Source organism: Rhyacophila brunnea, unplaced genomic scaffold (genome assembly GCF_057557595.1).
Source record: "Rhyacophila brunnea isolate RB1 unplaced genomic scaffold, BYU_Rbru_1.0 scaffold_3, whole genome shotgun sequence".
NCBI classification, from domain to species: domain Eukaryota; kingdom Metazoa; phylum Arthropoda; class Insecta; order Trichoptera; family Rhyacophilidae; genus Rhyacophila; species Rhyacophila brunnea.
Genome location: NW_028232965.1, coordinates 50,083,148 through 50,109,257, shown reverse-complemented (window position 1 = coordinate 50,109,257; position 26,110 = coordinate 50,083,148). Strand labels below are relative to the sequence as shown.

The following is a 26,110-nucleotide window of genomic DNA, read 5'->3' as shown; positions in this document are numbered from 1 at the left end:
CAAGTGGGCCGTTAAACTAAAATATACTGAGTTTTTGTTTTCGTTCTGGTGAAAAGTGACAAATTGAAACTATACAATCTTACCTCCTTCATGTTTTTGAGGCGACATAAAATTTACGAAACTACAGAAAACTGGTAAGTATATAAATTGCACTTGTTAGATGTTTTCCGATAATTTTCATCCATTTACTTTCTCCCATCAGCGCATCTACTCTATACACAAGACTGCTATCGGCCACTATCAAGGGTAGTTTTCCATTTTTTGTATCGAAGTATTAGCACTTATTGTAACAATTACAATATGGTTGTGCCGGAATCCGGTTGGCTTGAAGAACAGGCAAGCCAGGTTGAGGTTCTCTTCTGGCATCCGCAGCACGTTGCCGAGCCAGGTCCAACGTCGCCTCTTCACTCTCAGCGTGATGAGAGGCTGCTTGGCGCAACTAACTTATTTTAATTGTTACAATAAGTGCTAATACTTCGATACACAAAATGAAAAACTACTTGTGTATAGAATAGATGCGCTGATTAGTTTAATATTAGGTACCCATTTTACCGATATTTTTCAATTCATGAATAATCATTATTGTTGGCTCCACAACCCAAAGTAAACAAATAGCAAAATATTCCAAAACCGTCTCATTGGTGATATACTACTTTATAAGGTTATAAAAAATACTAAAGTATTTAGGTTTTAAAAGATTAGGCTTCATAATAAAATCAAATTGGACATGAGAAACGTTGTTTTATTTATTTAATTAGTTATAAAACAATATGAATTACATTTGTTTGGATGACAATATATTTTTTTTTTTATTAACTTAAATACATAGTTTACAAAATATTAACATCTTTCATTCTACACAGTTCAAGCTTCTATCTCTCCTAAGTACACTTGCTTGTCACTAGATGCAGATAGTATGATGGGTTCTTTCGGGTGAAAGTCAACATCGTTGACACTACCATTGTGTCCAGGTAACTTGTATATGATTCTCCTCGAAGTGGTATCCCATATGTAAACAAATCTGTCAGCGGACCCTGCAGATACCTGTAAAATGAAAATAATATTATAAATTCACATTATGGCAACATACAAAAAAAAATATTTTTTTTTACATTAAAAACAAGATGTAATAGAAGTTGAATGAAATTATTCCAAGCAGCATTTAAATAATATTTGATGATTTCATTGGGAGACACACGAGGATTTTCTTACTTTGGAACCATCATGCGCCCACGAGCATCTCAGAAGATTTTTCTCAAAGTTATGTTGGTGACCTGCAAATATTTTCACACAGCGCTCCACTGGAGCAAATGGTCGTACATCCCATATTCGAAGTGTGTTGTCCATGGAATTTGACAAAATATATGAACCGTCCGGTGATAATGACAGTCCTGTGAAAACAAACATCATAAAAAAATGAATACAAGCAATAAAAATCCTAAAAGAAAAGGTAGTGTTGGCGTTGTTATCTACATTTGCAAATTATACAATTTGGAAACAGCAACTCAATACTTAAGACATTAAGGAATACTTAAGGAATTAACTCATTCGCTCCTGACTATATAATGATTTTTTAATTAGCACCTTTAAAATGCACGTTAATTACATCGATCGGCCGCCTGGTCATTACGCGCATGTGCGTCTTCGGCGTCCAAAGTATTAAGACTGGTACATTTTGGTATTCTATTGTTGATTTTTATGGGAGTGTATCGAAGTGTCGTATGTCTCTTGGATATTATATACTAATGTTTTACAACTGACCCAATGTCCAAGCGGCTTGAGCATCGGCCTATAATGTCGTTGGTCCCGGGTTCGAATCCTGGGTCTGGCAAAATACACATATTGTTTTTCAATTTGTGTTTGGAATCAGAGTATAGACCTAATAGGTTGCGCAAATGGCTAACATCCAGTTCTCGTAAAAACAAAAATCTGTTAAGGGCCCGCTGAAGAGCCCGCCATCCAAATATTATTATTTTATGAACACCTGCGAGATGAAGCCGATCAGAAAACAGGGCTGTCAAAATAATATTAAGCATTCATATTTTTTAAATGTTAATTTCATCATGGTTTTTAATCAAACCTGTGCAAGTACGTACTGATAACTTGGGTGGATTTTGTAGCAAACATACTATTGATATATATACGGGTATATTATTATTATAACCCAATTCAAATTGAACATAGGTTGATACTCAAATACTATTATAGTATGTTTATGATTTCGAGAAAATAATACGATGGTATAATTAATCCATATCAATTATTTGAAAACATTACATTCGCACTTTGCACAAAATTACAAACACATTCGAAGTTTGCCGCACACGTACAGACCACGTGATATTTGTTTACGCAAAATCGTCGCTTTTCAAAATGGCGAATTTGATTACCAGATTTTACTGCGATGAATCAGTATGTTCCTTTTTGTCTTTTTTTATTCGTAGGTTTGTTTACTATGTACACCAAGAAATTTCCATTTATAAACTCGGAAACGATTTTTACAGAAGAGTTTTGGAATATAATGCAACCAAAACTGGAAAAAATTCTATCATGGGTGTTGACTTCCTGAATTAGCTAACCCCAGGTCCATGCCACTACGTGAACCACAGTGGATATTAAGCCATTTCCACACTGGCAACAAGTTGCTGGCAACCTCATTAAATTTTACGATACTTACCATAATTGCTTAAGAAATTTTACAATAATTATCGTAAAATCTAACGAGGTTGCCAGCAAATTAACTTGTTGCCAGTGTGGACCCGGCATTAGATGCACAAAACTTAAATAATATAAATTATAAATAAAAATTTAAAATTATAAATATATATTATGATTTATGTCTTCGACAGCCCTGATGAAATAAATGTGAAATATGAGTCGGATCAGTCACAGAGCAAATTTATTAACACAAACAACTTTGACACGACCTTTTTATATTAACTAGTAGACCAGATATTATGGACCACATGTTAAAAAATCATATTTTCAATTCTCAAGGCCAATTCTGTAGAACGTCCTCTTAATATAAACATTTACTCTGTGGAGGCCCATATGATCCTATTAGGATCAGACATGGTTACTAATGGTTTATAACTACAGAAATATTTAGAATCCTTGATATGGTCTATGGTTGAAAGAAGTTACCAACACAGTGTAATATACTATGTAATACAATAAACACCATAATAACACTATGAGTGAAATTGTGTATTAAATTTAATATACTCACCAGTGACAGTGTCAGTATGACCTCTGAGTCTGTAAACAATTTCATTTTTCCTCAAATCCCATATTTTTATGTCATTATCGATTCCACCCGTTATCACTTGTTCTGACGTATCATTAAAGGTAACTGCGGTGACTTGGTAGTTATTTTTTAGTGTTGAGACAACATTTCTTTTGCGGGCATCCCAAATCTTGATCGTTGAGTCATCTGAGCCTGACACTAACATTTGAGGACCTCTCCTGTTACCTGCAAACAATAATATGTAATGCAAATTAAATTATATACTGTCGAACAAGAACCACGTGTTAAAACAGTGAACTAACAATCTTTTCCAGTGCAGCTAATCGCACTTCCGTTTTCAAATGAGGAACGCCCCCAAGTTTATCTTTTCGTTTTACGCTCCCGTTGTATACGGATCCGTCAACTTACGTAATTTGAAGCTTTTTATAATAAAAATATGTCTAAAACGATCAGGAGTGATGTTAGAATTATTATTAGTAAACTTTTGGTTTATTGCGCATAAGAAAAGAATAATCAGTTTTCTATTCTAATAGTTTTTGTGCATTTTTATGATATTTTCATATATCTTTTCCAAGTGTATTAAATAAAAACATCAAAATCATGCTTCAATGGTACAAATGTACAGAATATTCATTTTAGAATAGATATCAATTCAACCACACTCAAATTGCTGAAATACAGTAAAACCTCATTTTTACTGCACAAATGAAAAATTCATACAACTGCCTCTGGTTGTAGTCTTGAATCTTTGGCATTAACATTAACGAAGGCCCAGGACAAGAACTAGTGGATAAGAAACATGCAAGAAATAGACATGAGCAGGAAGCATGACTGAAGAGATAACTAATTACCTTGGATAGAATTTACAAATCCTGAATGGCCTTTCAGCTTCTTTATTCTTTGGCTGGTTGGTACATCCCACAGAGCGAGGGTCATGTCCGTAGAGCATGTGAAAAGGTTAGATCCATCAGGTGAGAAGTGAAGTTCCATTATGGCTCCCGTGTGACCAGTCATAACACTTACATTCTCACATTCTCCATATACTGTCCAAAGAACTAGAAAGAATTTTATGTTACATGCTATATTAATTTGCAAGAAAAAAATTCAGTAATAGTGCCGCAGATGCCCGCATGAGCTTTTATAACTTTCTTTTTAGACTAGACCAAACCAAACCTAAACTAAACTAACCCACCCCAACCTAATACAATCTTAGTATGTGATAATGATGCATCGAAATGTATAAAAATTTTAAATTAACAATTATTGGATCGAAAAGCATTTGTGCCGACAAAAAAAGGTATTTAATATAATTGTGTACATGGAATAAACTGTTTTCGTAAAAAAAAATATTAAGTTCATGCGGGCATCTGCGGCATATTTACCAAAATTTCTTGTTACTATGTGACGCCAAGTCCAGATAAAAATATATCTGTCCTTGAACAAATGTCAATTGTATAAAAACTGTTAAAAAGTTGTAAAAAAAATGTCTACAAACATGTATATAAGCAAATTGATACACATGTTTGTTTTTTTGTATTTCGCCGCGGATAAAATACATTTGCAAAAATACAGACAATAATAAACAAGTGTGGCCATGTTTGGGGGAAATTTTAATGTATCATTGGAAGTAACGACATGTGGTCTCGTAGAATGTTGATTTGATGATAGCACGCAAGTACGATGTAGATTGTATACTGTCCAAAGTATATTTAACAGCAATTCTTGCACGCTGTGAATGTATGACGAGTTTCAAAACTTTCAAGCAAATGTTTGTGCACAGAAACTTTAACTTGATCACATACAGATATATCTTAGTTTGGACTAGGCATTAGGTAGGTACATAATGTTATTATCAATAACGTAGGTACATACCTATTACAATCATCATTAGAATGGAAGTTATCATAATGTATATCTATGTATCTATTAAATAAATATCATTGTGACAACAGGACTACTTCTGTTTTATGTTTTCTGGAACGGCTAGTGATAATAGTATACTAGTATCCACTGTCTGTTCAAATAATATAACAAAACTCACATATTTGTCGATCAAAACCTGTCGAAGCCAGATGATCTCCATCTGGATGGAATTCCGAAGAAAAGACCTCGCCTTGGTGTCCCTCAAGAAGCATTATAGGGGCGAACAATGCTGACGTACGGGGAACTTGGCTCTGCAAATATTTATCAACGTATAGATTATTATACAAAGGAAATGTTTGAAAGCATAAATGTGAAAAATAGAGTGAAACCTACAGAGGCTGAGACGACTGCTTTCTCACGACTACCGATGACAGATAATTCATTTTTGTTCCTTTTATGGGCGGGAACCAAGGAAAAATCATCCGCCTTACGTTTGTGCTCAGATATCGGCATTTTTAGTTGTAATTCAATAATATTTCCATTCAATACACGCTTTTGCCTTTATGCCTTTAATAAACAATTTATAACCATAAACAATTATCTATATTTGACAGTTGTGAAATCTGACTCAGTGTTGCCATATTTTCAAAGTGGAATTATACTATAGATAGAGTCTCCAAAATGAAAAGAGTTTTACCTACCAATAAAACTCTTATTATTCATGTTGACTCGAATGATAGGGTTTGGTCTTTCTTCTTTCCGTGAGGTTATATTCTACTAATTTATTTTCCTTTTTCTTGTCGTTGGTCATTCCTCCGTTTTTATTTACTGGTCATACCCGCGCGTCCATTATTTATGTATGGAGTTTGGGATCCCTTTGTCTTCATTATGATATGACTGAAGGAACCAGGTAGCTGGACTTCAAAGTCAACATGAATAATAAGGGTTTTATTGGTAGGTAAAACTCCTTTCATTATTCGAATTTGACTTTGAAGTCCTTGAGATATCTGTTTGTTATCACCTGGTTTTGGGTATGCCAAATTCCTGTATGTGACAATGATTCATTGACGAGGTATAGACCATCGTGGCTTTCAATGTATATGGTTGAATAGAGAAGTTAATGGGTTCTTTTCCCCTTCTGATGGTGGTGTGTCCATCGTTCTGTGGTAGTTGTCGTGAAATGTCGACTCACTACGCCAGTTACCTCTCTTTAAGATATCATCTATTAGGTATATTTACAGTTTAAGGAAGCCACCACTGAGCGGACACTGCCTGGTGGTTCTTGTACCCTTGCTTCCAACAGTACTGACCTTATCCAATTCCCTATAACTGTCCTGGTGGTTGGTTTTGGTGATCCTCTTGAAGATATAAATAATTCCGAAATATCCCCACCTTCCCCTCTCCTTGGGTTTGACATACAGACGAGTTTCCGTAACCAGAATACTGGGTCGATGTGTTGACACGTGGAAGCGCTTAGCTTCCATTCCAATTGACGATGCTTGGCGGTATCTCTATTTGCGCCAAACATTGGCCATACAATTATGTGGTCACTTTTATCGACTAATCCATTGTCTACTATTAGTGAGTAGTGTGAGGTCATGAACACTTCGTCCCGAAGCAGCCGAGTAGGTAGCTGTCCTGCGAGACTTTTCTAATAGGTTGTACTCCACCGGTGTTGTTTTCCTAAGATGATCTACCACTCTTCCTGGATCCCAAACCGGTAGTTTGACGGGTTTCGTTTTATGTACCGAAATAGCCTGTAACATATTGTGTTGTACTACCACGTTGATGCTGATATCTACAATGATAATCGGTTTGCAAAATGTGGCTATGGCTGACTTATGCACCAGGATGGTGTTGTACGACAAACCCTCCATGTTGTGCATGTAGCCTAGGTATCTGGCCAATTCTATTGGTTGAGGGCTATTATGAGCCATTAGGTTCATGTTACCCATGTCATTGTCTTTCATTTGTTCCAAGCTAGTTTTTAAGTTTTTAGAGTCGAAGGCCGCCATCTGGAAGTAAGGAGTGCCCTTTCTTCCACCAATCAATTTGATGTTATTTCCTCCCCACCCGAAATTATCCATAGTTAAAGGGACAGGTCCTGGGTCCTTGGAGGTGGACGGTTGGTCTCCATATCTACTAGTGTCGTATGTAGGTGAGGCATTGTATAAGGAGGTACTATCGCCCTTTTTCGTAAGTCCACTCCCAAAAGCATTGTTTCCAGCTCGGTGCCACTTACTAGTAAGTACTTCGACTTAGACTCGTGAAAGTATGTTTGGTGGGGGAAATAACCACGCCAGTCTGAAGTCCTACACTCGGCTGAAGGCGTCGTGAAACAGCGCGCCAATGTCTGTAACGTCTCGTGACACATAGGTTGCAATGACATGTGCTGTTTCGCTTGCGAATAAATCCACCTCGGGAACACCCCATCTTTGAAACAGGGGAGATTTTGCGGTGTTGATGAGGTGCCATTCGGGAATGAGTTGTCTGCGGGAGAGATGATCTGCCACGCAGTTGTAATTTCTGCGGAAGTATTGTGCAGTAAACGTGATGTTGGCTCGACTGGTAAATACTAGTATCTGTCGGCATAGGTTTAGGAGGGTGACAGATTTTGTACCGCCCTCGTTGTTGATATAATATGCCACCACTGTTTTGTTGTCTGTCTGCAGAAGCAGATCTGATCCTATGATTGATTGTATCTGAGATTGAATTGCAAGCATTTCCTTCCTCTTGGAATGCCATGCCATGCTAACTGGCTTTGTTCCCACGTACCTGATAGACGGTGTTCATTCAGTTGGGCTCCCTAGCCTGTGTCAGCTGCGTCTGTCATCAGGAAGTGATTGATGTGTGTCAACTCTGAGGAGCCTATCACCTGGAGCCACCACATGATGTCCTGTTAGGCCTGTGGTGTGATTGTCGTATATTGGCGAGAATGGGACCTCGACAATATTGATGACTGGAGCTTTGTAGCCGTTGGCAATGCAGCCTTCCTCGTGGAGGTAGGATGCTAAGGTAAGTCGCCCCAGAAGGGATTGGACATGTGCCTGCCTGAGGGACCAACTGCCTTTTTGTACCTGCATTGTGTCAAATCTGATGTGCCTATCGCCTAGGGCCACCACATGATGTCCTGTTGGGCCTATGGTGGGATTGTCATCAATTAGCGAGGATGGGACCTCGGCCATATTGTTGACTGGAGCGTTGTAGCCGTCGGCAATACAACCTTCCTCGTGGAGGTAGGATGTGAAGTTGAGTCGCCCCAGAAGGGATTGGATATGTGCCTGTCTGAGGGACCAACTGCCTATTTGTACCTGCGTTGTGTCAACTCTGAGGATCCTACCGCCTAGAGCCACCACATGATGTCCCGTTGGGCCTGTGGTGGGATTGTCATCAATTGGCGAGGATGGGACCTCGGCCATATTGATGACTGAAGCGTTGTAGCCGTCGACAATGCAACCTTCCTAGTGGAGGTAGGATGTGAAGTTGAGTCCCCCTAGCAGGGATTGGATATATTGTGCCTGTCTGAGGGACCAACTGCCTTTTTGTACCTGCATTAGCAGATGGTGACGGAGTGCTACACACTTCTCCGGCGACAGAAACCTCCGCTTGTTGTGTGTGTTCTACGTGATGTCCAGGGACCCTCATTGTTGGCTTGGGTTCAGACAGGATCTTTTAATATTTATTAAACACCCTAAAGACTGTAGGAAGGTTATCCTGTATTCCACCTGAACCGAGACTGTTTCTCGGATTGGTTGCCTACTAAGAAGTCATCTAGGTAAGTGAATATTCTCAGCCATTCTTTCGTAGGCGTTCGGCGACCCAATTGGTCAGGGATGCCAACATAATCGGAGTGGCTGGCAGCACGAACGGGAGACACGTGAAATGTAGGAGCTCCCCTTGGTAGGCTAGTCGAACGAATCGACGATGTTGAGAAGCCATTGGTACCTGGAGGTACGCCTGGCTTAGATCTATTATTACTAGCCAGTCTTCTGTTTGTAAGACGGCTGAAACCTCGTAATGGTGAATTAGTTTGAATGGCTTTGGCTGTAGGAACGCATTCAAACGCTTTCGGTTGAAAACAGGGCATAGGGTCCCGTCTTCTTTCTTGATCAGAAACAGGGTTGAGAGAAAAACTGGGGATTTGACCCGCTTCTTCTAGAACTCCTGAGTTCTTTAAGTCCTCAATCTCGAGAGTGAACTCTGCTGATTGTTGCGTTTGAAATTCTTTCCGTAAAAGTAAAGAAAGACTTACCAATGGTGGTGTCCGCACAAAAGGTATGCGGGCTACGGCTATTATTCTTACCAATGTTGGGGGGGGGGTGTACACTACGCCATATAGACTCCCCGAAAGTCTCTTAGGCGGCCCCCAATGTTGTTGGTCGTCCAGATGCGGTCACCTTCGCTTAGAGTACGGATCCCTGGTGGAGCCCGTACCTCCGATGGAGAACTCCCTTCCCACAGGACGTCGCCCCTTGGGAGTACCCCGGCCATAATGTGAGTTCGAAGGCCTTCCGGGACTCTCAGCTCGGAGAAATCCTTGATAGTGCCTCCCGAGTGAAGGTATCCTTCCGGTAAGGATCTGAGTCATGTTCTCGTAAATTTTATTATGCGTTGTCCCCAAAACCCTCTTCGATTTTTTGGTACAGGCTCATCGCTGTTATGATGTTTTGAGGATTGGTTGCCCAATCCACTAACCCTTGCATACCCTTTTAGAAGCTGTCCCGTTGGGAAAACATCGCATTCTGGAGGGCCGCGATGATCCTCTCCGTCAGATGGTTAGCTGATGACGAATGGTCGCACTGACGCAACTTGTCATTTAGACCTAACTCTACGACCGTAGGGGCCGCCAAGAATTGTTTTTTGGGCGTTGTGCTACTCCTTGCCGGTCCCCCTGCTGAAATAAAGTACGTAACGAGGATACCTCAAACATCAGCATCTTAATCGACGCTCGTACTTTGAACTTTTCCTCCTGTAGCAGTTCTGCTTCGCCGTCTGGTGTCCATTTTAGAATATCCTCCTCACGGTCATTCAGATGTTGCGCCATAATCATTGATCACTTAACGTTCACTTACCTATCACTTAACGTTCGTCCAAGATATTTTTTTTTGATAGTTAGAATGAACTGTCAGACGTAACATGTAAACAATAAGAAAGTAAAATCCTTAATGAAGACAAAAGGATCGCAAACTCCATACCATAAAATTGACGCGCGGGTATGACCAGTAAATAAAAACGGAGGAATGACCAACGACAAGAAAAAGGAAAAATAAATTAGTAGAATATAACCTCATGCGAAGAAGAAAGAGCATACCCTATCTCAAGGACTTCAAAGTCAAATTCAAATAATAATAATTATAGTATTTCGGCGAAAAATATAGTACGCATGGAATGACCAATACTTTTCTGCATTTTCAAAAATGACGCATAAGTAATTAACGTATAGTTATTTTAGTCAAATATTCGAGTGTAAAGTGATTAACTTCTCTTTTTTTAGACAAAAATTCAAAAGTTTTGGCGCTATTTTTTTGTCTATTGCCAGCTTTTTCCGAATTTTCAAAATAATTACCTATAGTATTTTGGGCATACTCAGGGAACTTAGAAATAATGGGAACTGAAATACACAACGGGTAAGGCGATAGCAGGTAACCGACTCGAGTAAGGAAGATTCCGCGTTAAACATACACACGTGTCTAGAGTACGTTTTACGTCGAATACTGAAAACTGCTCACGGTTTATGCATTTACGCTCATTTAATGTTGGTGTATTACACACACTATTGCACGTGTATAGTACGTGCTTCATTTTCGTAGGACACTCACACATTCAAAAGCCTGCTTCACCTTGAGGCGTATTGAATATATCCTATCGGTATTATATTTATTATCTGTTCTGTGGGCATACTATACCTTTTTTTTCGTACATAGTAGGTACTTGAACGAAAATTTTAATACAAATTTTATAAAATAAATGTACAATATAGTATATTAGTCTATGATAGTACCGGTTGGCAGCACTGTGTCACCAACATCGCGCGTCATTTCAAATAACTGTCAGTAATCATTTTATTTTTGACTTTTGTAATTTTCATTAACATGTGTATGGCAAAATCAATTCAGTTAACGGTCTCAATAATGAAACCACACTTGGTTAAAAATCCTTGGGCGTTAGAAAATGTTAAAAAAAAAATCCTCGACAACGGTTTTCAATATATTGATGAAACTCGTATTCTCATGTCAACTCAAATGGCTCAATATTTTTATGAAGAACACAAAAATAAATTCTTCTATAAAAGGCTCACTACTTTTATGTGCAGGTTTGGAACTATTTTGTAAAACTATTTCATCATGACCATAATATCCATTCAAAGCTTTGGTTATATAGAATTATTTGATCATAACGAAAACATAACCTCTCTTACGTATACCAAATAATTGTTTTTATGTATTTTTACTATTTTAGCGGACCTATAGAAGCATATATATTATCTCGTGAAGATGCTGTTAATCAGTGGAGACTTTTAATGGGACCTACGAAAGTCTATAAAGCTATATATTCAGAACCTGAATCAATAAGAGGATTGTTTGGGTTGTCGGACACAAGAAATGCCACACATGGTTCTGGTAAGTTATATAATATTATATTAACTTAGCTTAGTTGATCCAAATTGGGTATATCGTATATAATATTATATTAACTTAGCTTAGTTGATCCAAATTGGGTATATCGTCCCCAGTAGATTTTAGAAAAGTTAGGAAATGCTGAACTACTAGTAAGTCTTATCTGATAACCTTTGATAATATAATAATGATAACAATGAAACATCAGCTGTGGCTAACAGCAGGCACAAGCGATCAGTGTGTCAAAACTGGGCCGTTCCCTAAGGAGAGGAAACCTTTATCAAAAAACCTGGCCGAGCCAGCCCTTAAGCCTCAAAATGCAAAACGTATTAGAAGACTTGGAACTAGTGCTGAACTGCCATTCTTCTGCAAATACACATGGATGAAAGTCAACTCTTTCGCCCCTTAAAGTTTTTTTACCAGGTTTTTAAATCATTTACGATTTTCCGTGAAAGAAATGTTTCCATTATAGTTTAGAGATAGGTACCTTTTTTTACCAATTTAGCCACTATTTAGAAGGGTCGTATTACATCAATAATATTTATTTTTTCAATTCAAAAACATTTTTATTTTGTTTATACAGTATAACCCCTATTTTACGTTTTTTAAGGGACTGAAGAAAAAAAACCTAATTGGAGGGAAAATGTAAAAGGGGGGTATTTAAATTTTATGTTACTAAAAAAATAATGTGTTATTAAAAAATAACATTCAATTTAAATTTTTATGGAAATTTTTTTTATTTTTTATTTAAAAAATCATGTTTGTTGCATTTTTGTTATGTAATTCTCACCTTACGCCGTTCGAATGTCACGACCCAATCATTGTCAAGCGCGCGTAACTCGCATATTTTGAATATTTCCGACGTAAATCGCGGGAAATAAAAACGTAAATGCGGGTATTAAATGTTCTGAAATACATCGGGACTGAAAAAATTACACGCAATTGCCGGGAAAACGTGAATTCCGGGCACGTTAAAACGAGGTTATACTGTATTACAAACTACCTAATAATATTTTTATTTTTTTGACCATGTCCGATCCTAATAAGATTGTACGGGTCTCCACAGAATGAAGGTTTTGTATTAATAGATTATTGTTTTTTTTTACGAGATATGGATGTTAGCCACTGCGCAATCTATTAGGTCCATACTCTGACTCCAAACACAAATTGAAAAATAATATGTGTATTTGCCAGACTCAGGATTCGAACCTGGGACCACTGCCATCGTGGGCGTTAATAATGAATCACCACAAATTTAAAATTGAATACTGATTCAAATTAGATTTCTTTATTTTTAAACACAATCCATTTCACTTTATTGTCATTTTCTTGTAAAATTTTCATACTCATGCAATTTTTTTTAGATTCACCAGAGTCAGCGTACAGAGAAATCAAAATTTTATTCCCCAATTTTTCTGTCAAAAAATGGTTAGAAGACAACAAATCAGCTACAGAAAAATCTTGAACTTTAATAATTATATTTTAAAGATAAAGTAAATTCTAATAATATAATCTTTAAAGCAAGATATAATTTAAGTGGTCATGTCATGTGGGTACCAGACACAATCAGACTGGCAGACGCATCTGGAGAAGACCGAGGCCCACATTGCCAGTGAATTATGTGTAGCGGCTACTTGTACTTTAGTAATTGAACTTAATCCTGTCTATGCGCAATTAGTTAATAGGTGTAATTACGGCGACTAAACGCGCTTTCGGCAGTTAACGGTTAATTGCATTGTGATTTCAGGTAACATTGATGTCATATTGTTATTTATATATGGTATCAATGACTAATAATAATTATTGTGTTCATGCATTATAAATTTTTTTGTTCCCATTTCTGTAAAAATAATGATGGTCTATCTACTTTGAAAATGATAATAAATTCCACATGTTGGTTTATTAGTCGATTACTATATTTGTTATCAACCTAATCTTGATAATAGTGTGACAACTTTACTGCAATAGCTATCGACTAATAAACCAATATGTAGAATTTAATATAATTTATAGTATTACTTTATAATTATGCATAATATCATGGTTAAGTGTACCTACATCATTGAACATCAAATAGGCTATTTTTCTAATTTACCTATTAATTTATAATACCAGTTTTATTAGAATCAACAAAATATTATTTTAAAAAAACATGAAACAAACTGCCATCTATCAATAATGTTTTGTATCTTTTATGTGATGAAATGGTTGATTGCTTATTTTCTAATTATTCAATTAAGGCCATGCATTAGTTGAGGCACGGTCTAAAAAGATCGTTGCTAGGCGATGTGCGGATTGCGGGTCGCGGGTGAAAATGACGCCTGTCAAACGAAATATTATTTCTCATATAAATCCAACATACGTCCATTTTATGTTCTGTTTATTATTCTATTAGTATCAATAATAATATATTCATTGACATGTTTGCTTTTTAAAGTAAATGGGTAAAGTTTTTAGTCATCTTTACACGATTTTAGAATTAATTGGCCCGTCGCCATCACGCAGCAAAGTGACGTGCGTCCGACTCCACATTCTCTCAATGAATGCGAAGCAAGTACAAATTTTCGTCGCGCGTACAGTTGAACATTATTTGGCGTTTCACTGATGCATCACCTTAACGTTATAAATTATTTTAATCAACTATTTTCCATCAACCATATATATTTACATTTGATTTACATATTTCAACTTTGGATTTTTGTAAAATAATTGACTTTTAATTTGTCCAGAATAGTTAGTTTCTTGTTTGAGTTGTTTATATGAACTAATGAAATTGGAGGAATGATGGAAATAATATGTGTCAGTTTACTGAAAACGGCATCCTTCAATCGGTTCTTAGTAAAAAAAATATAGTATAAGTCCATTGCTCCATTGCTCCTATCAGATAATGACACTAGACATGAAATTTTGATTATTATTATTAACTTTAAACTGACGATGTACAAAACAGTGCTAATCACTTTAACTGGTTGTGAAAAAGAATAAATTATTGATAAAATTCATAGTGGGTGCTTATCAATGACATATTAAATGGACGACTCACTTCATACCCGGCGCGCACGAGAAATTGTCCATGAAAGTCATTCACAGATGTATAGGTAGATGTCAAGTGACCATTGACGTATCCGTTTCCATTATGCGATACAAGCTTCGAGAATTTATAGTAATATAACCTTTATTGTAATGGCGTATTAGTGTCATGACTCATTGCGTTAGAAACAGATTCTCGGTTACTTACGACTTCTCGGAGATTAGACGCAAGCGTGCCCAGCGAATCACAGGCGACTGACTGTCCAATGGTTCCTGTCATTCAATTGCATTGAATAAACATTCATCAATATCTTAAAATGGCATTTTATAAATAATACTAACACATGCAAAGTGATATCCCATCTTTCTTGGAGTGTTTAGTAGATTTTTTTTACAATTTTTAACTAGGCACATTGGCATTTTGTAACATAATAATAACGGTGGAGTCGAAACCTGACAGTCAGAAATTTTGTATGGGCAGACCCAGCGGTGTCGCCAGACCGCTTGCAAGCAGAATGTTCATTTGAGCGTAGGATACCCATATTAAAATATGAATTTCGCCATCCGGCAGACCCGACACAAAGTGAGTGTCATTTTATTTTCTAGATGCTTCGTCCATATTAATGTCATTGGTGCTTATAGATATTCTGTATAATGCATGGTGCCCAATCAGTTCTTTTGTCTTCATTTGAACAAGCTCGGCAATGTATGCAGCTATTTCCATTATATTTATTTGGCAAGAAAAATGATTGATAAAAAATGAGACCATTGGCTCGATGATACATAAACATGTTGACTTATGCAGGCAAATGAGTTTGAATTACATATTATTTTACGTATTTATGATACTCGTCAAAATAAAATTGAACTTAAAAACATTCTGTCACAGTCAAATAGTGGCGGGCGTATACAAATCGGTCAGTGGGCGTCATTGTACCCGCGGGCAAACAGGGTTAGTATTTCCAGATCTAGACATTAGAAAAATGAAACTTCCTAATCTTTCATAAATTTTACACACAAATTTTGGCCGCACAAAAGTCAACCGCTGCGTAATCAGGCTTGATGTAATTGAATTTGCAATTGTTAATAATCATTCCAAATTAAAATAAATAAATTATGTATAGGTACTGGATATCTTTAAAAATAAATAAATTCATTATCTTACTATAGATTTTTATTTACTACCCAGGTACCTCCTTTATGATTATTTTAAACATACAGTCTGATAGACCACCTATCAGTAGTGAAGGGTGGAGGTAGGCTGTTAAGATTCGCCATAAATAGTGCATATTAAACTTTGTTAGTCATAATATGTATTTGTTTTTATTGAACTAGGACTACAATTTATTTACAAATAGTGTTGTTTAGTTTTCAAAAATCAATTGAACCCTGCCTAACCAAACCATAATAATTTTGGTATATTTTGGGTGATACGACAAAATTGTGCACACTTTTATTACATACTTATTTGTTTTCGTTGGATTAAGAATACATATTACATATATTGTTGGTTCATTTTTTTTTTAAATTTATTAAGCCCTGTCTAACCAAACTATAATAGATAAAAAATATTATTCTATCTATAAAATATCCAGAGTTATATATGTGATTTAATTGGATAATTTCGGATATTTTATAAATAGACAAGTATTTTTTGACTATTATCTATTATTGCTTGGTTTCGCAGGGTTTCATTGAATTTTAAAAACTAACCAAAACCGTCTATAAACTGTGGTCTGTTTTCAATAAAAACAAATACTTATGACTGACAAAGTTTAGTTTGCACTATTTATTGCGGATCTTAACAGCCTACCTCCACCCTTCGCCACTGCCGCCTATAAATGATTTTAGCCAAAAATTGCCCACAGAATCTTAAAGGTTTTTGACTAGTAAGTGACTTTATTAGTTATTTTGAGAATAATTTTCTTCATACTGAAGACAAAAAGAAAATTCAGAGGCAATCTGACAGAATATAAAAAAGTATGCAATCAATTTGGAAGAGCAAAACTTGTCGAGTAAGATCTGATGTGTTCCCAGTTTTTATAACATAAACTTCTAAGACTTGGATGGCAAGAGAGAGGACAAGGCTAGAAGCTTTTTACCATGCCAGTCCGCAGAGAGCATGATAACCTGAAAAACCACTCATGATATTTGACCAGGTCGGATAGGACATTCTCTCCATATGGACGGATCAAATATCAAGGATGCCACAGGCTTTCGATTGACTCAGAACCTGTGTGCTACTGAGTGCTGAAAAAGATGGACGCAAATCATGGAGAATGCTGTCAGATGGCCAAATCATCCATGTCACGATCCTCAGTCATGAGGTTCCGACAAAGAATATGTATTTCTTACATTTTCAGTTTTTCTGTAATTAAAAACGAGGGTCTGCCAGCCTTATAATAAGCTGAGTATAAAATTTGGCGACAGAACTAGAAGGACCTATTTTGTGTATTAAATTTGCTAATTTTAATTCTACATGACACCTTTTTTCAAATAAAATGTCAGTCTTTTAAAAAAAATTAGTATCACAGGGGTATAAATACAAAAATGCATGTTTTGATTTACCTTACACTGATTTCGATAATGCCGTAATCATATTTATTGGAAGCTCTTAAGTCTAACTTACATCTGTTTACAAGATAAACCTAGTTGAGAACAAATTTCATTGTAGAAAAATCTTTATATGCGTTTTGGGGGCTGTTCTCATATCGTCGCTATAGGATTGGTTTGTCGAATATGCGTTTTTGTCAAAATCGACCTTTTAATGCAGAATGTTTTTTTGTATCTAAATGGACCAGAACCATCCTTTTCTTTAAATTACTTTGTAATGGCAATGAATACATCATTCATATGCTGTAAAAACAACAATTTAAATATAGGATTATGAAATTTGTTTTTCGTCTCCTGAACATTTGGTCTATTCGACAAACCAATCTACAGCGACGATATGACGTCACATTTTGGCTATTTTTAACCCCCCCCCCTCCATCATCACATTTCATCATAATATAACCTTTTACCACCCTGTCTATATTAGGTACGTTCAAATCTCTATGGGTACGTTACATTTTGACACCCCCTCCCTAAACGTTAAAAAAAAAAATGATTTTTTTTAAATATTTATCACTAAATCCTCGATCCCCAATATTGTGTTTTCAAATCCTTTTATATTTTTTATTTACTTTGCGACGTCACATTTTCTCTGATCACCCCTCCCCCCATCGTCACAAATCTTCACATTGTATCAGACAGCCCCTCTAGAGCGTGACATTATTTATATGGACGTCCCCTTATCTCAAAACTATATTACTGTAGATAGGGCCTTGTGATCCTAAATACACGAATTACCATAGACTAATATTTTAATATTACGTTTATTATCTACGATTTTAGTCTATGACAAATATTAATATACTCGTGGCAACATTAACGGGTGTGTTGTGAAATGGGCGTGATAGTTTGATAAACGTAAACAGTTGATTCATTCATTTACACTTTTCACCATGGCTCAGTTTTACAATATTTTAGCTGTTTCAATATTTTTATCAATGCTTACGACGGGTCAGTGAATTTATTTTACTTGTGACACATAAAGTTTGACTCATTTGACTATTTAAATAACCTATAAAAGTAATGTTTTTGTTTAGGGTTTGCTGTTAGATGTTATATGTGTTCGTCAGCTCAGGATCCAGAAGACGAAGATAATTGTGGAGCTTATAAGAGGTTCGACAAAGAGCAGCACATAGCAGTAGAATGCAATTCTGAAGAATCGCCGATGCCTGGATCTTTCTGCATGAAAATAACCCAACAAGGACCAGTTGGCTTTATATGTCAGTAAACCTTTCAATTTACGCCATTCACAAGGAAATAATGAAAATTAAATTAAATTGATAATAAATACACAACCACATTATAGACATTTCCTGGAGTCTGTTGATTGACACACTTAATTGATAAAACTAGCCAGAATGATAGCATTAATGAAAATTGCCCAATACTTGTTCTCTTCCATACAATTCTCTCACCATAGCTATGATTAACTCTTAATAATCAATTCATTCTCAATCAGTTCAGATATAATTCAGATATAACTCAAATATAATTGTAGCGTTAAGTACTTTCACAAAGGTCAAGATACCATAAATTCCATATTGTTTTTTGTGGTCATAGTAAGTACCTACTACTTTATTTTTACTCAGATAAGTTATCAAACACTGGATACAAATGAAGGCACTACTGACAGTGATCCCCACAATTATCATCGTTGTAGAATATTTTGTCTGTGTTATCTGTTTAAAACACCCTAAGCAGTTTCTAAGCGGAGCATGGGCCGCCGCAGCATTACGATTATATTATCAGAATTTTTGTGGTTATTAACCATTCCCATGGAGTCTTCCCTAGATCAACCACACATTGAAAAAACAACATGATTATTTTTCCCAACCCTCGATAAACAGCTTCATAAATGGTTGCTACCAACTAGGCCACCGTGGGTGCAGGGTATCCATTTACTCCGGCTGTAAATGTGTGTTCACTGTGATGCAAAATGGTGAAATAGCACATTAACCATGTTCTGTTTCAATCACCGCCCAATTTGAAGCTCGACCAACCCGAATCAACAATATGGTAATACTAATATGTTTTACTGGAATCATTGAGGCATGGCGCTAGCCTTATGATTAATTGAAGTCAATATAATATATGAATATTCTTATCGACCACTCACCGATTGCTCGGTCTAACAATATATATATTTACTACAGACTATTCATGTCGTTAGCCAACTACACAACCATCCTCCGGGCATCTCTTTCCCAATATATTTCTCTCTCCAATCGGTCACACTCCTCTATCAGCCTCTGTATCCCATTTGACGGTTGTCCGCTCGTCTCCTACAGTGCCTACTGGGGTTCCTTCATAAACCTTACGGAGAGCTCTAAATCTATTGCATCGTAAAATGGGACCAGGCCATCTGAGTCTTTTTGCCTTCATTATGCGCCAACAATATTTGAAATACACAATTGCTTCAAGTAGAATTTTCAACCAATTCCAACTGCGTATTTTACACTTAGCTGACTCGCACAAACAAATTTCACACAACTCGTATCGCATGTAGCTCATCCCTCTGTGTTGCAGTTACGCGTGAGCACGGCCGTTTCTATTGAAACATCAAGCTCGCCGGTTGCTGTATCTCCTACTTATCTAAGTCCAAAATTGAGAAATATCAGTGTATACCTATATGACTATACTAGGAGATGTGCCTAATTGACAGATGAACCCAATATTTTCGCCATCTACTTAAATTTCTGTGGTATCAATACATAAAATCACTGTTTCAGTGTCCAATGGCATTTTTGTGCAATGGTATTTGACGACTTCGACGTTTCGAGAGGTTGCGCGCGTCACTGTTGCTAGGCGCCCGTGTGCCTCTGCAACATGCATGCGACATTCCTATAAGGTTTAATTTATGGTTGTGCCGCTGACAAGATGAGTTTATTTGTGCGAGCCGACTTATTCATAAATTGCATGATGCTGTATCGCATATTTTATGGGTCCTTCTCTCAAATAGTTTTCATTATGTATCCATTGTCACAGTTTTACTCTCTATATATTCTTGTAATAATATGACAATAGATTCACAATCATATTATGATGTAGGTACTATATTTTGTACACTAGAAAAGTGTGACTGCAGAAATTTAAATAAAATATGTAGATGGGGCTGGGCTTATTAGCAGGGCTATTAGTAATGTGAATTTACACTGAGTAGACATTCATTATGATGACTTTAACATCACCTTTGAAGACATAGTCGAGTTTTGACAATTTATAATTGAGAGTTGTGGACTTTTTTGGCTAAGGGCAGTGAGGAGTGGTGCATGACATGCATGTACAAAGTAATGCCGTCATTGATATGGAAAAAGGGGCAAGTTGTGAGTAATTCGTAAAGTTGAACACCCCGCTTTGAAATCTTCTAACCATCACACAATAGTCACACCCACAGTCAGCATATTCTACACACGTGACATCGAAGTGCAATAATGCAGAGGCCAGCAGGTTTCTCAATAGCAAACTTCATCAACAATGATTCGCAATTTACCGAATACTCATGTATATAATTAGCAACATAGTTGATGAGTTGCTCAGTCTAAATACCTATTAGTATCAATCATAATCTCCGTCTGATCGGTATGCTTCGTATAAGTCGCTCCTGTCCCATGAGGTCGGACCTCGGGACAATAACATAAGTATTGTAACATAACGCTCTTGTAACATACTCTTATACTAACTGTTTACGCTGCAAATAAAACTCGCTCCTGCATCCATCGGAGTAACCACCACCAAATATTGACTTCTCATCTCTCCTCCTGACGACTTTCCATCTACCTCTGCTGGTCATCCCTAAACCCTGCGATCTCGTCCCTCAATCACGAGACTCGGGAAACACATACATAATAATATTATGTAATTATTCTCTTTCAGGGGACGGCCGTTGGCGTCAAGTTATCAGACGATGTGCATCGGTCGCTGATACGGGTGTGACGGGAGTCTGCAATTGGGGCGTGTACGAGAACGGAGTCTACTGGGAGGAATGTTACTGCTCCTCTGATGAGTGCAATGCAGCTGGACGTCCACCAGTATCTCTCTTCCTAATGCTTCCTCTGCTACTTGTTGCGATATTCATGAAGATTCAGTTATGAATATCACTTTAAGATTCATTCCATAAGAATAATATATTATTACAGGGGAAAAAATTTTGTTCATTCAATAAAATTGTTAGTAAGTGATTAATAACATATTTAATTAATATCATCGAATCTCAGACACTTTGGCTGTTGATTTATATACTTAAAAAAAATTTAATACCTGAACATTCATTTTCAAGTGACTATATTTTATTCATTTATATCAGACCATAGAGAACGTAACCTATGTTACGTGTGAAGTGTTCAACGGCAGAGGCTGTTTCTATGACTTCGACGACAACAAATGATCATCAAAAACTCACATACAAATATTCAATAAATTGAATGTATACCAATAGAATTATTATTCCATATAATGTTTTATTAAGTTGTAAATAGATTTTCTTATGTACACGATTTATTTTCTTGATTCTTGGTGAACTGATGGAATTATGATTCACCGCGGCAGGCATGTTAATAATTAGTGGTGTATATCCTCTGATCTGAATTTTTATAAATAATGCGTCCTGTGTGTTTGGAATATTTTACTCCTAAGACGCTATTTTATGAGCTACATAATAATATGATGCTTTACATAAACTGAAGTCCTTAAGCATATCACTTATATTATTATGTACATATATGGAATATTGGAATATTGTGTGTTTGAGTAAGATATGGTCATGGGCATCCAGCGCTGATTAATAATTATTTTACCATAACTGTTAGAATGTCTAGTTATGCTTGCTACCTGTAATTATAATGTAATTGGTTTAGTCTATGGAATCATAGAATTACAGTGTCTGAATCTCAGTATTGAATAATATGTAATAAATTAAATATGAGTACAGTAAAACCTCGTTAATACAAATTCCATGGGACCGAAAATCGAAAAAAAATTTGAATTGCAAAATATTAAATGTATGTGGAAAATATTAAAATTTTGGAAAAAAAAATTGATTTTCTTTAATTTCGTTTGCGATTATAGATGTGCCTACCAAATTGGGTCATAAAATGTCTGGATTATTTTTATTACCTTTATAAAATAAGTAATTTTTGATGTTTTAAGAAAAGTCTGTCACAATTTTCAATGACTGGCTCATGAAATAGTTTACTTTATTACGATTTATTGAATATTTTTTATGCCAGGATTCATTTCTCTCACTGAAATCATTTCGAATTACGAAATTCCAATTAAAGGTATGGTTTTGTATGAAAATAATGTTCAAGGGACTTTTTTTCGTTAATATTTCGAAATATGGTGAATTTCGAATTATCAGTGTTTTTACTAACAAGGTTTTTCTGTATGTATATTATGAAGATGGGTACGAAGTTTTTATTATTTGTTATATTATTTACATGTCAATTGTTGCTTTTTTAATATATTATTTGATTCCATAATAGATTATAAGTTCTAAGAATGAATAAAATACGATGTGGTTTTAGATTGTGGGCTTTTGAAAATTGGTATAATGATCTTCATAAAGAAATTTACTCTGAATTCCAGAAAGCCACTCTAAACTTCGATTTTGAAACCATGGTAGAGAACGATTTTATTTTACATTCTCTATGTAGAAACTAAAACATTTTTGAAAAACATGATTGCAAAAAAAATCTATATTTAAATATGAGGATGTTAGTTTCAGAGTCGGTAACCTCCACATTCCGTTATTTTGAGGTAATCCTAAAAAAAACCATCAAGCACATTTAGGACGGTAAATAGAATATTTTCTTTTTGCAAACATATTATTAGAAAAGGTGAATAGTGAACTAATAGGTCTAGACAGTTTTTTTAGACAAAGATGTCTCTGATACTGAATAATCAAAAATTAACACATATTTTGGCCGCCCTTGTGCAATTAACATTTTTGTATGTATGAACAGAACGAGCCTGAAAGTATTATTGCTTAAAGCATTTTCTTTCTTGACAGTAGATAATCCAAATATTACCGAGTTTGTAAAGTATCTATATCGCATGATAATGAGTAAGCCTTACAAATTTTCGCTTGATTAATGATATTTTTAATGATAATAATAATTGTAAACTGTAAGTGTCCTTATATTATATCTTATAGAATTGTAAATGTGCCTTAATTTTATGAATCATTGTTTTTTTATTATCTTTAGTATGTTTCCGTCCTGAACACATTTCCATAGTCCATAAGTTATGTATATATTGATAATATCTGCCATTATCAGTGGATACTCTCACCTCACAGAAAATGCCTTATTATACTCACAGTTAGTACATATTGCAGTAATTCGTCACTATCAACAAAAATTAGGAACTCTGTTGTTTTTTTTTGTTCACAGTAAATGTTTTCTTGATTATGGTTATATTATTATTTCGAAATTATAGAATAATAATTATTAGGTATTTAAAATAAGGTGATTAAATATTTTATCCGTCCATTTTTTTTTAATAAATGTTTTAAATCTTACTCAGTATTTTTTAAACAAGTGCGCCTGACCCTTTTACTCCCTGACAATTTTGCCTAGTATAATAAATGTGAAAACTCCCAAACGTTTTTTATAAAAAAAATCATTGGATTTTTTTAAAATATACCTATTGAATAAACTTCTTATTTCACATCACATCATAAAGAAATTTTTGTAACAATTTTTCCGGCCAAAATCATAATTAGATTTTAGATCATTATATGTACTTACAATAATTATTAATCTGAGACACCCATAAAATATGATTTGTGATGTTATGTTAAAAGTGAGTGGCGGGGGTCCTCGTTATCCGAGGGTAATTGGTACCGAAAAATACCTCTTATAGCGAACACGCTTAAAACGGGGACCAAAATGGTAAACGGGTTTAATTGGAACATGTTTAGAAAAGAAAAAGACACCGCGAGCAAGAAAAAATAGCATTGGAGTGTGGGATTGAAAGTGTCATGATTGTGCGCTATTGCACTTGTGTTTTTATAGTTTTTTTGCATTCTGCAAATTTGTAATTGCGCGGACTCGGATAATGGGGACCCCCTGTAATTGTTTTCAGCACCGTATGAATAATAGAAGAGATTGACAATGTCTAGTGTTTGAAACGGGCTGATAAATCTGCCCATGGGAGTTTTCACATAGGTAGATCGGACCTGTGACAGTAAAAGGGTTAAACAGGCCTCCTTTATTTATCTTAAACTATATTTTTTTTTACATGACTGAGATGATAATATTATTATCTATTGATTTCTATTTGTATTTATACATACTTTTCTACTAAATAAAAGAATACAAGTTGATTTCATCTTTTCTTTGCTGGTTACAGTAATATTGTTTAGGTGCATTATTTGAATCTATATTGTTCTTGCTATAAATTTAACCTATTAAAAATATGGTTTGATTATTATGGCGGGTAACAAGAAAATGCATATGGGGAAGCCAAGTGATACAAGCAAGTACGAAGAGAATAATGTAAGCATGGTCGGCGGTAGCGGTCATAGACAATATACAAAGCCCACCTACTTCTGAAAGTAATGGTATTTACATTACTTTCACAGTGGTGTCACTATAGTATGCTGAGTTTATGACAAAGAGAGAAATTGACAGTTGCATGTAAATTGTATGAATACATTATGGCCGTGAACATTTATACAAATAACAGTTGGCAGAAAAGGATGAAGACTGAATGACACGTTCTTCGTCCAACAATTCACCAACTAATAATATTGCACCCATTTTTAAATTTTTATTTGGAATACAAAGATTTCAAGACACTAGACCGAGGTTCCGATTACATTGAAATAGAAAATTTGGCATTTATTTACAAAAAATTTTCGATTACAATGATTCTGGTAGGTAATAATGAGTGTTTTCTTTACTATTTTACAGTAGCGAAAGGTGGAGGTAGGCTGTTAAGATCCGCCATAAATAGTGCACATTAATCCTTACAGCGCTGACGGCACAGCTGTTGTGTCGTTAGCATGTTATTTAAATGTGGTAATTAAATGCTGCGCGGTGAAGTAGTTAAACTTCATTAGTCATACGTATTTGTTTTTATTGAACTAAGACTAGAATTTACAGATAGTGTTTGCTAGTTTTTAAAAATCAATTAAACCCTTCCTAACCAAACCATAATAGTTTTGGTATATTTTGGACGATACGACACAATTGTGCACACTTTTTTATTTATACTAATTTGCTTTCGTTGGATTACGAATACATATTACACGTATTATTGTTTGCTCGTTTTTTAAATTCATAAAGCCCTGCCTAAACTAAATTAAAATATATATAAAATATTATTCTGCCTATAAAATATCCAAAGTTATGTATGATATAATTGCATAATTTTAGATATTTTATAGATGGACGAGTATTTTTTTAATATCACCTATAATGGCATAGTTTTTCGCAGGGTTTCATTGAATTTTAAAAACTAACCAACACCAACTGTCAATTAATCTTATTTCAATGAAAACAAATGTAAGTAGGACTGACAAAGTTTAGTTTGCACTATTTATGGCAGATCTTAACAGCCTACCTCCACTTTTTGCACTGCTATTTTACAATAAATTATTATAGTACCATTAATTTTTGTTGATTGTTAACAATTGGATGTGTGCTCCGGTAGTTATGTGTTTCATATTATTAAGCTGTGGCTTATTTAGCCATGAAATTATAAATCTTCGGGCACCTACATAATAATATTTGATATC

General features: G+C 35.5%; 3 protein-coding genes across 3 annotated transcripts; 2 read left to right on the top strand and 1 right to left on the bottom strand.

Moving 5' to 3' along the window:
• Positions 1–722: 722 nt before the first annotated feature.
• On the bottom strand, positions 723–5,701 carry LOC147068501 (U5 small nuclear ribonucleoprotein 40 kDa protein). Its single transcript, XM_085952940.1, has 6 exons — positions 5,504–5,701; positions 5,289–5,421; positions 4,099–4,302; positions 3,230–3,472; positions 1,213–1,391; positions 723–1,044 (listed from the first exon to the last, which is right to left on the bottom strand). Exons 1-6 carry the CDS (start codon positions 5,621–5,623, stop codon positions 865–867), a joined length of 1,059 nt encoding a protein of 352 aa, XP_085809066.1. The 5' UTR covers positions 5,624–5,701; the 3' UTR covers positions 723–864.
• A 5,466-nt stretch (positions 5,702–11,167) lies between these two features.
• On the top strand, positions 11,168–13,754 carry LOC147068500 (nucleoside diphosphate kinase 6, mitochondrial-like). Its single transcript, XM_085952441.1, has 3 exons — positions 11,168–11,423; positions 11,570–11,730; positions 13,092–13,754. Exons 1-3 carry the CDS (start codon positions 11,203–11,205, stop codon positions 13,190–13,192), a joined length of 483 nt encoding a protein of 160 aa, XP_085808567.1. The 5' UTR covers positions 11,168–11,202; the 3' UTR covers positions 13,193–13,754.
• A 4,428-nt stretch (positions 13,755–18,182) lies between these two features.
• On the top strand, positions 18,183–23,270 carry LOC147068499 (UPAR/Ly6 domain-containing protein crok). Its single transcript, XM_085952582.1, has 3 exons — positions 18,183–18,321; positions 18,408–18,590; positions 21,244–23,270. The coding sequence occupies exons 1-3, from the start codon at positions 18,264–18,266 to the stop codon at positions 21,459–21,461; spliced, it is 459 nt and encodes a 152-aa protein (XP_085808708.1). The 5' UTR covers positions 18,183–18,263; the 3' UTR covers positions 21,462–23,270.
• Positions 23,271–26,110: the final 2,840 nt, after the last annotated feature.

Bases quoted from the DNA above. Each gene is read 5' to 3' on its own strand.
- LOC147068500 (XM_085952441.1), top strand. From the start codon at position 11,203: ATGTGTATGGCAAAATCAATTCAGTTAACGGTCTCAATAATGAAACCA. The intron at 11,424-11,569 runs GTTTGGAACTAT...TTACTATTTTAG, and splicing joins CTCACTACTTTTATGTGCAG to CGGACCTATAGAAGCATATA. The intron at 11,731-13,091 runs GTAAGTTATATA...AATTTTTTTTAG, and splicing joins AAATGCCACACATGGTTCTG to ATTCACCAGAGTCAGCGTAC.
- LOC147068499 (XM_085952582.1), top strand. From the start codon at position 18,264: ATGGCTCAGTTTTACAATATTTTAGCTGTTTCAATATTTTTATCAATG. The intron at 18,322-18,407 runs GTCAGTGAATTT...GTTTTTGTTTAG, and splicing joins TTTATCAATGCTTACGACGG to GGTTTGCTGTTAGATGTTAT. The intron at 18,591-21,243 runs GTCAGTAAACCT...ATTCTCTTTCAG, and splicing joins AGGACCAGTTGGCTTTATAT to GGGACGGCCGTTGGCGTCAA.
- LOC147068501 (XM_085952940.1), bottom strand. From the start codon at position 5,623: ATGCCGATATCTGAGCACAAACGTAAGGCGGATGATTTTTCCTTGGTT. The intron at 5,422-5,503 runs GTAGGTTTCACT...AAATATTTGCAG, and splicing joins AAGCAGTCGTCTCAGCCTCT to AGCCAAGTTCCCCGTACGTC. The intron at 4,303-5,288 runs GTGAGTTTTGTT...AATTCTTTCTAG, and splicing joins AGGTTTTGATCGACAAATAT to TTCTTTGGACAGTATATGGA.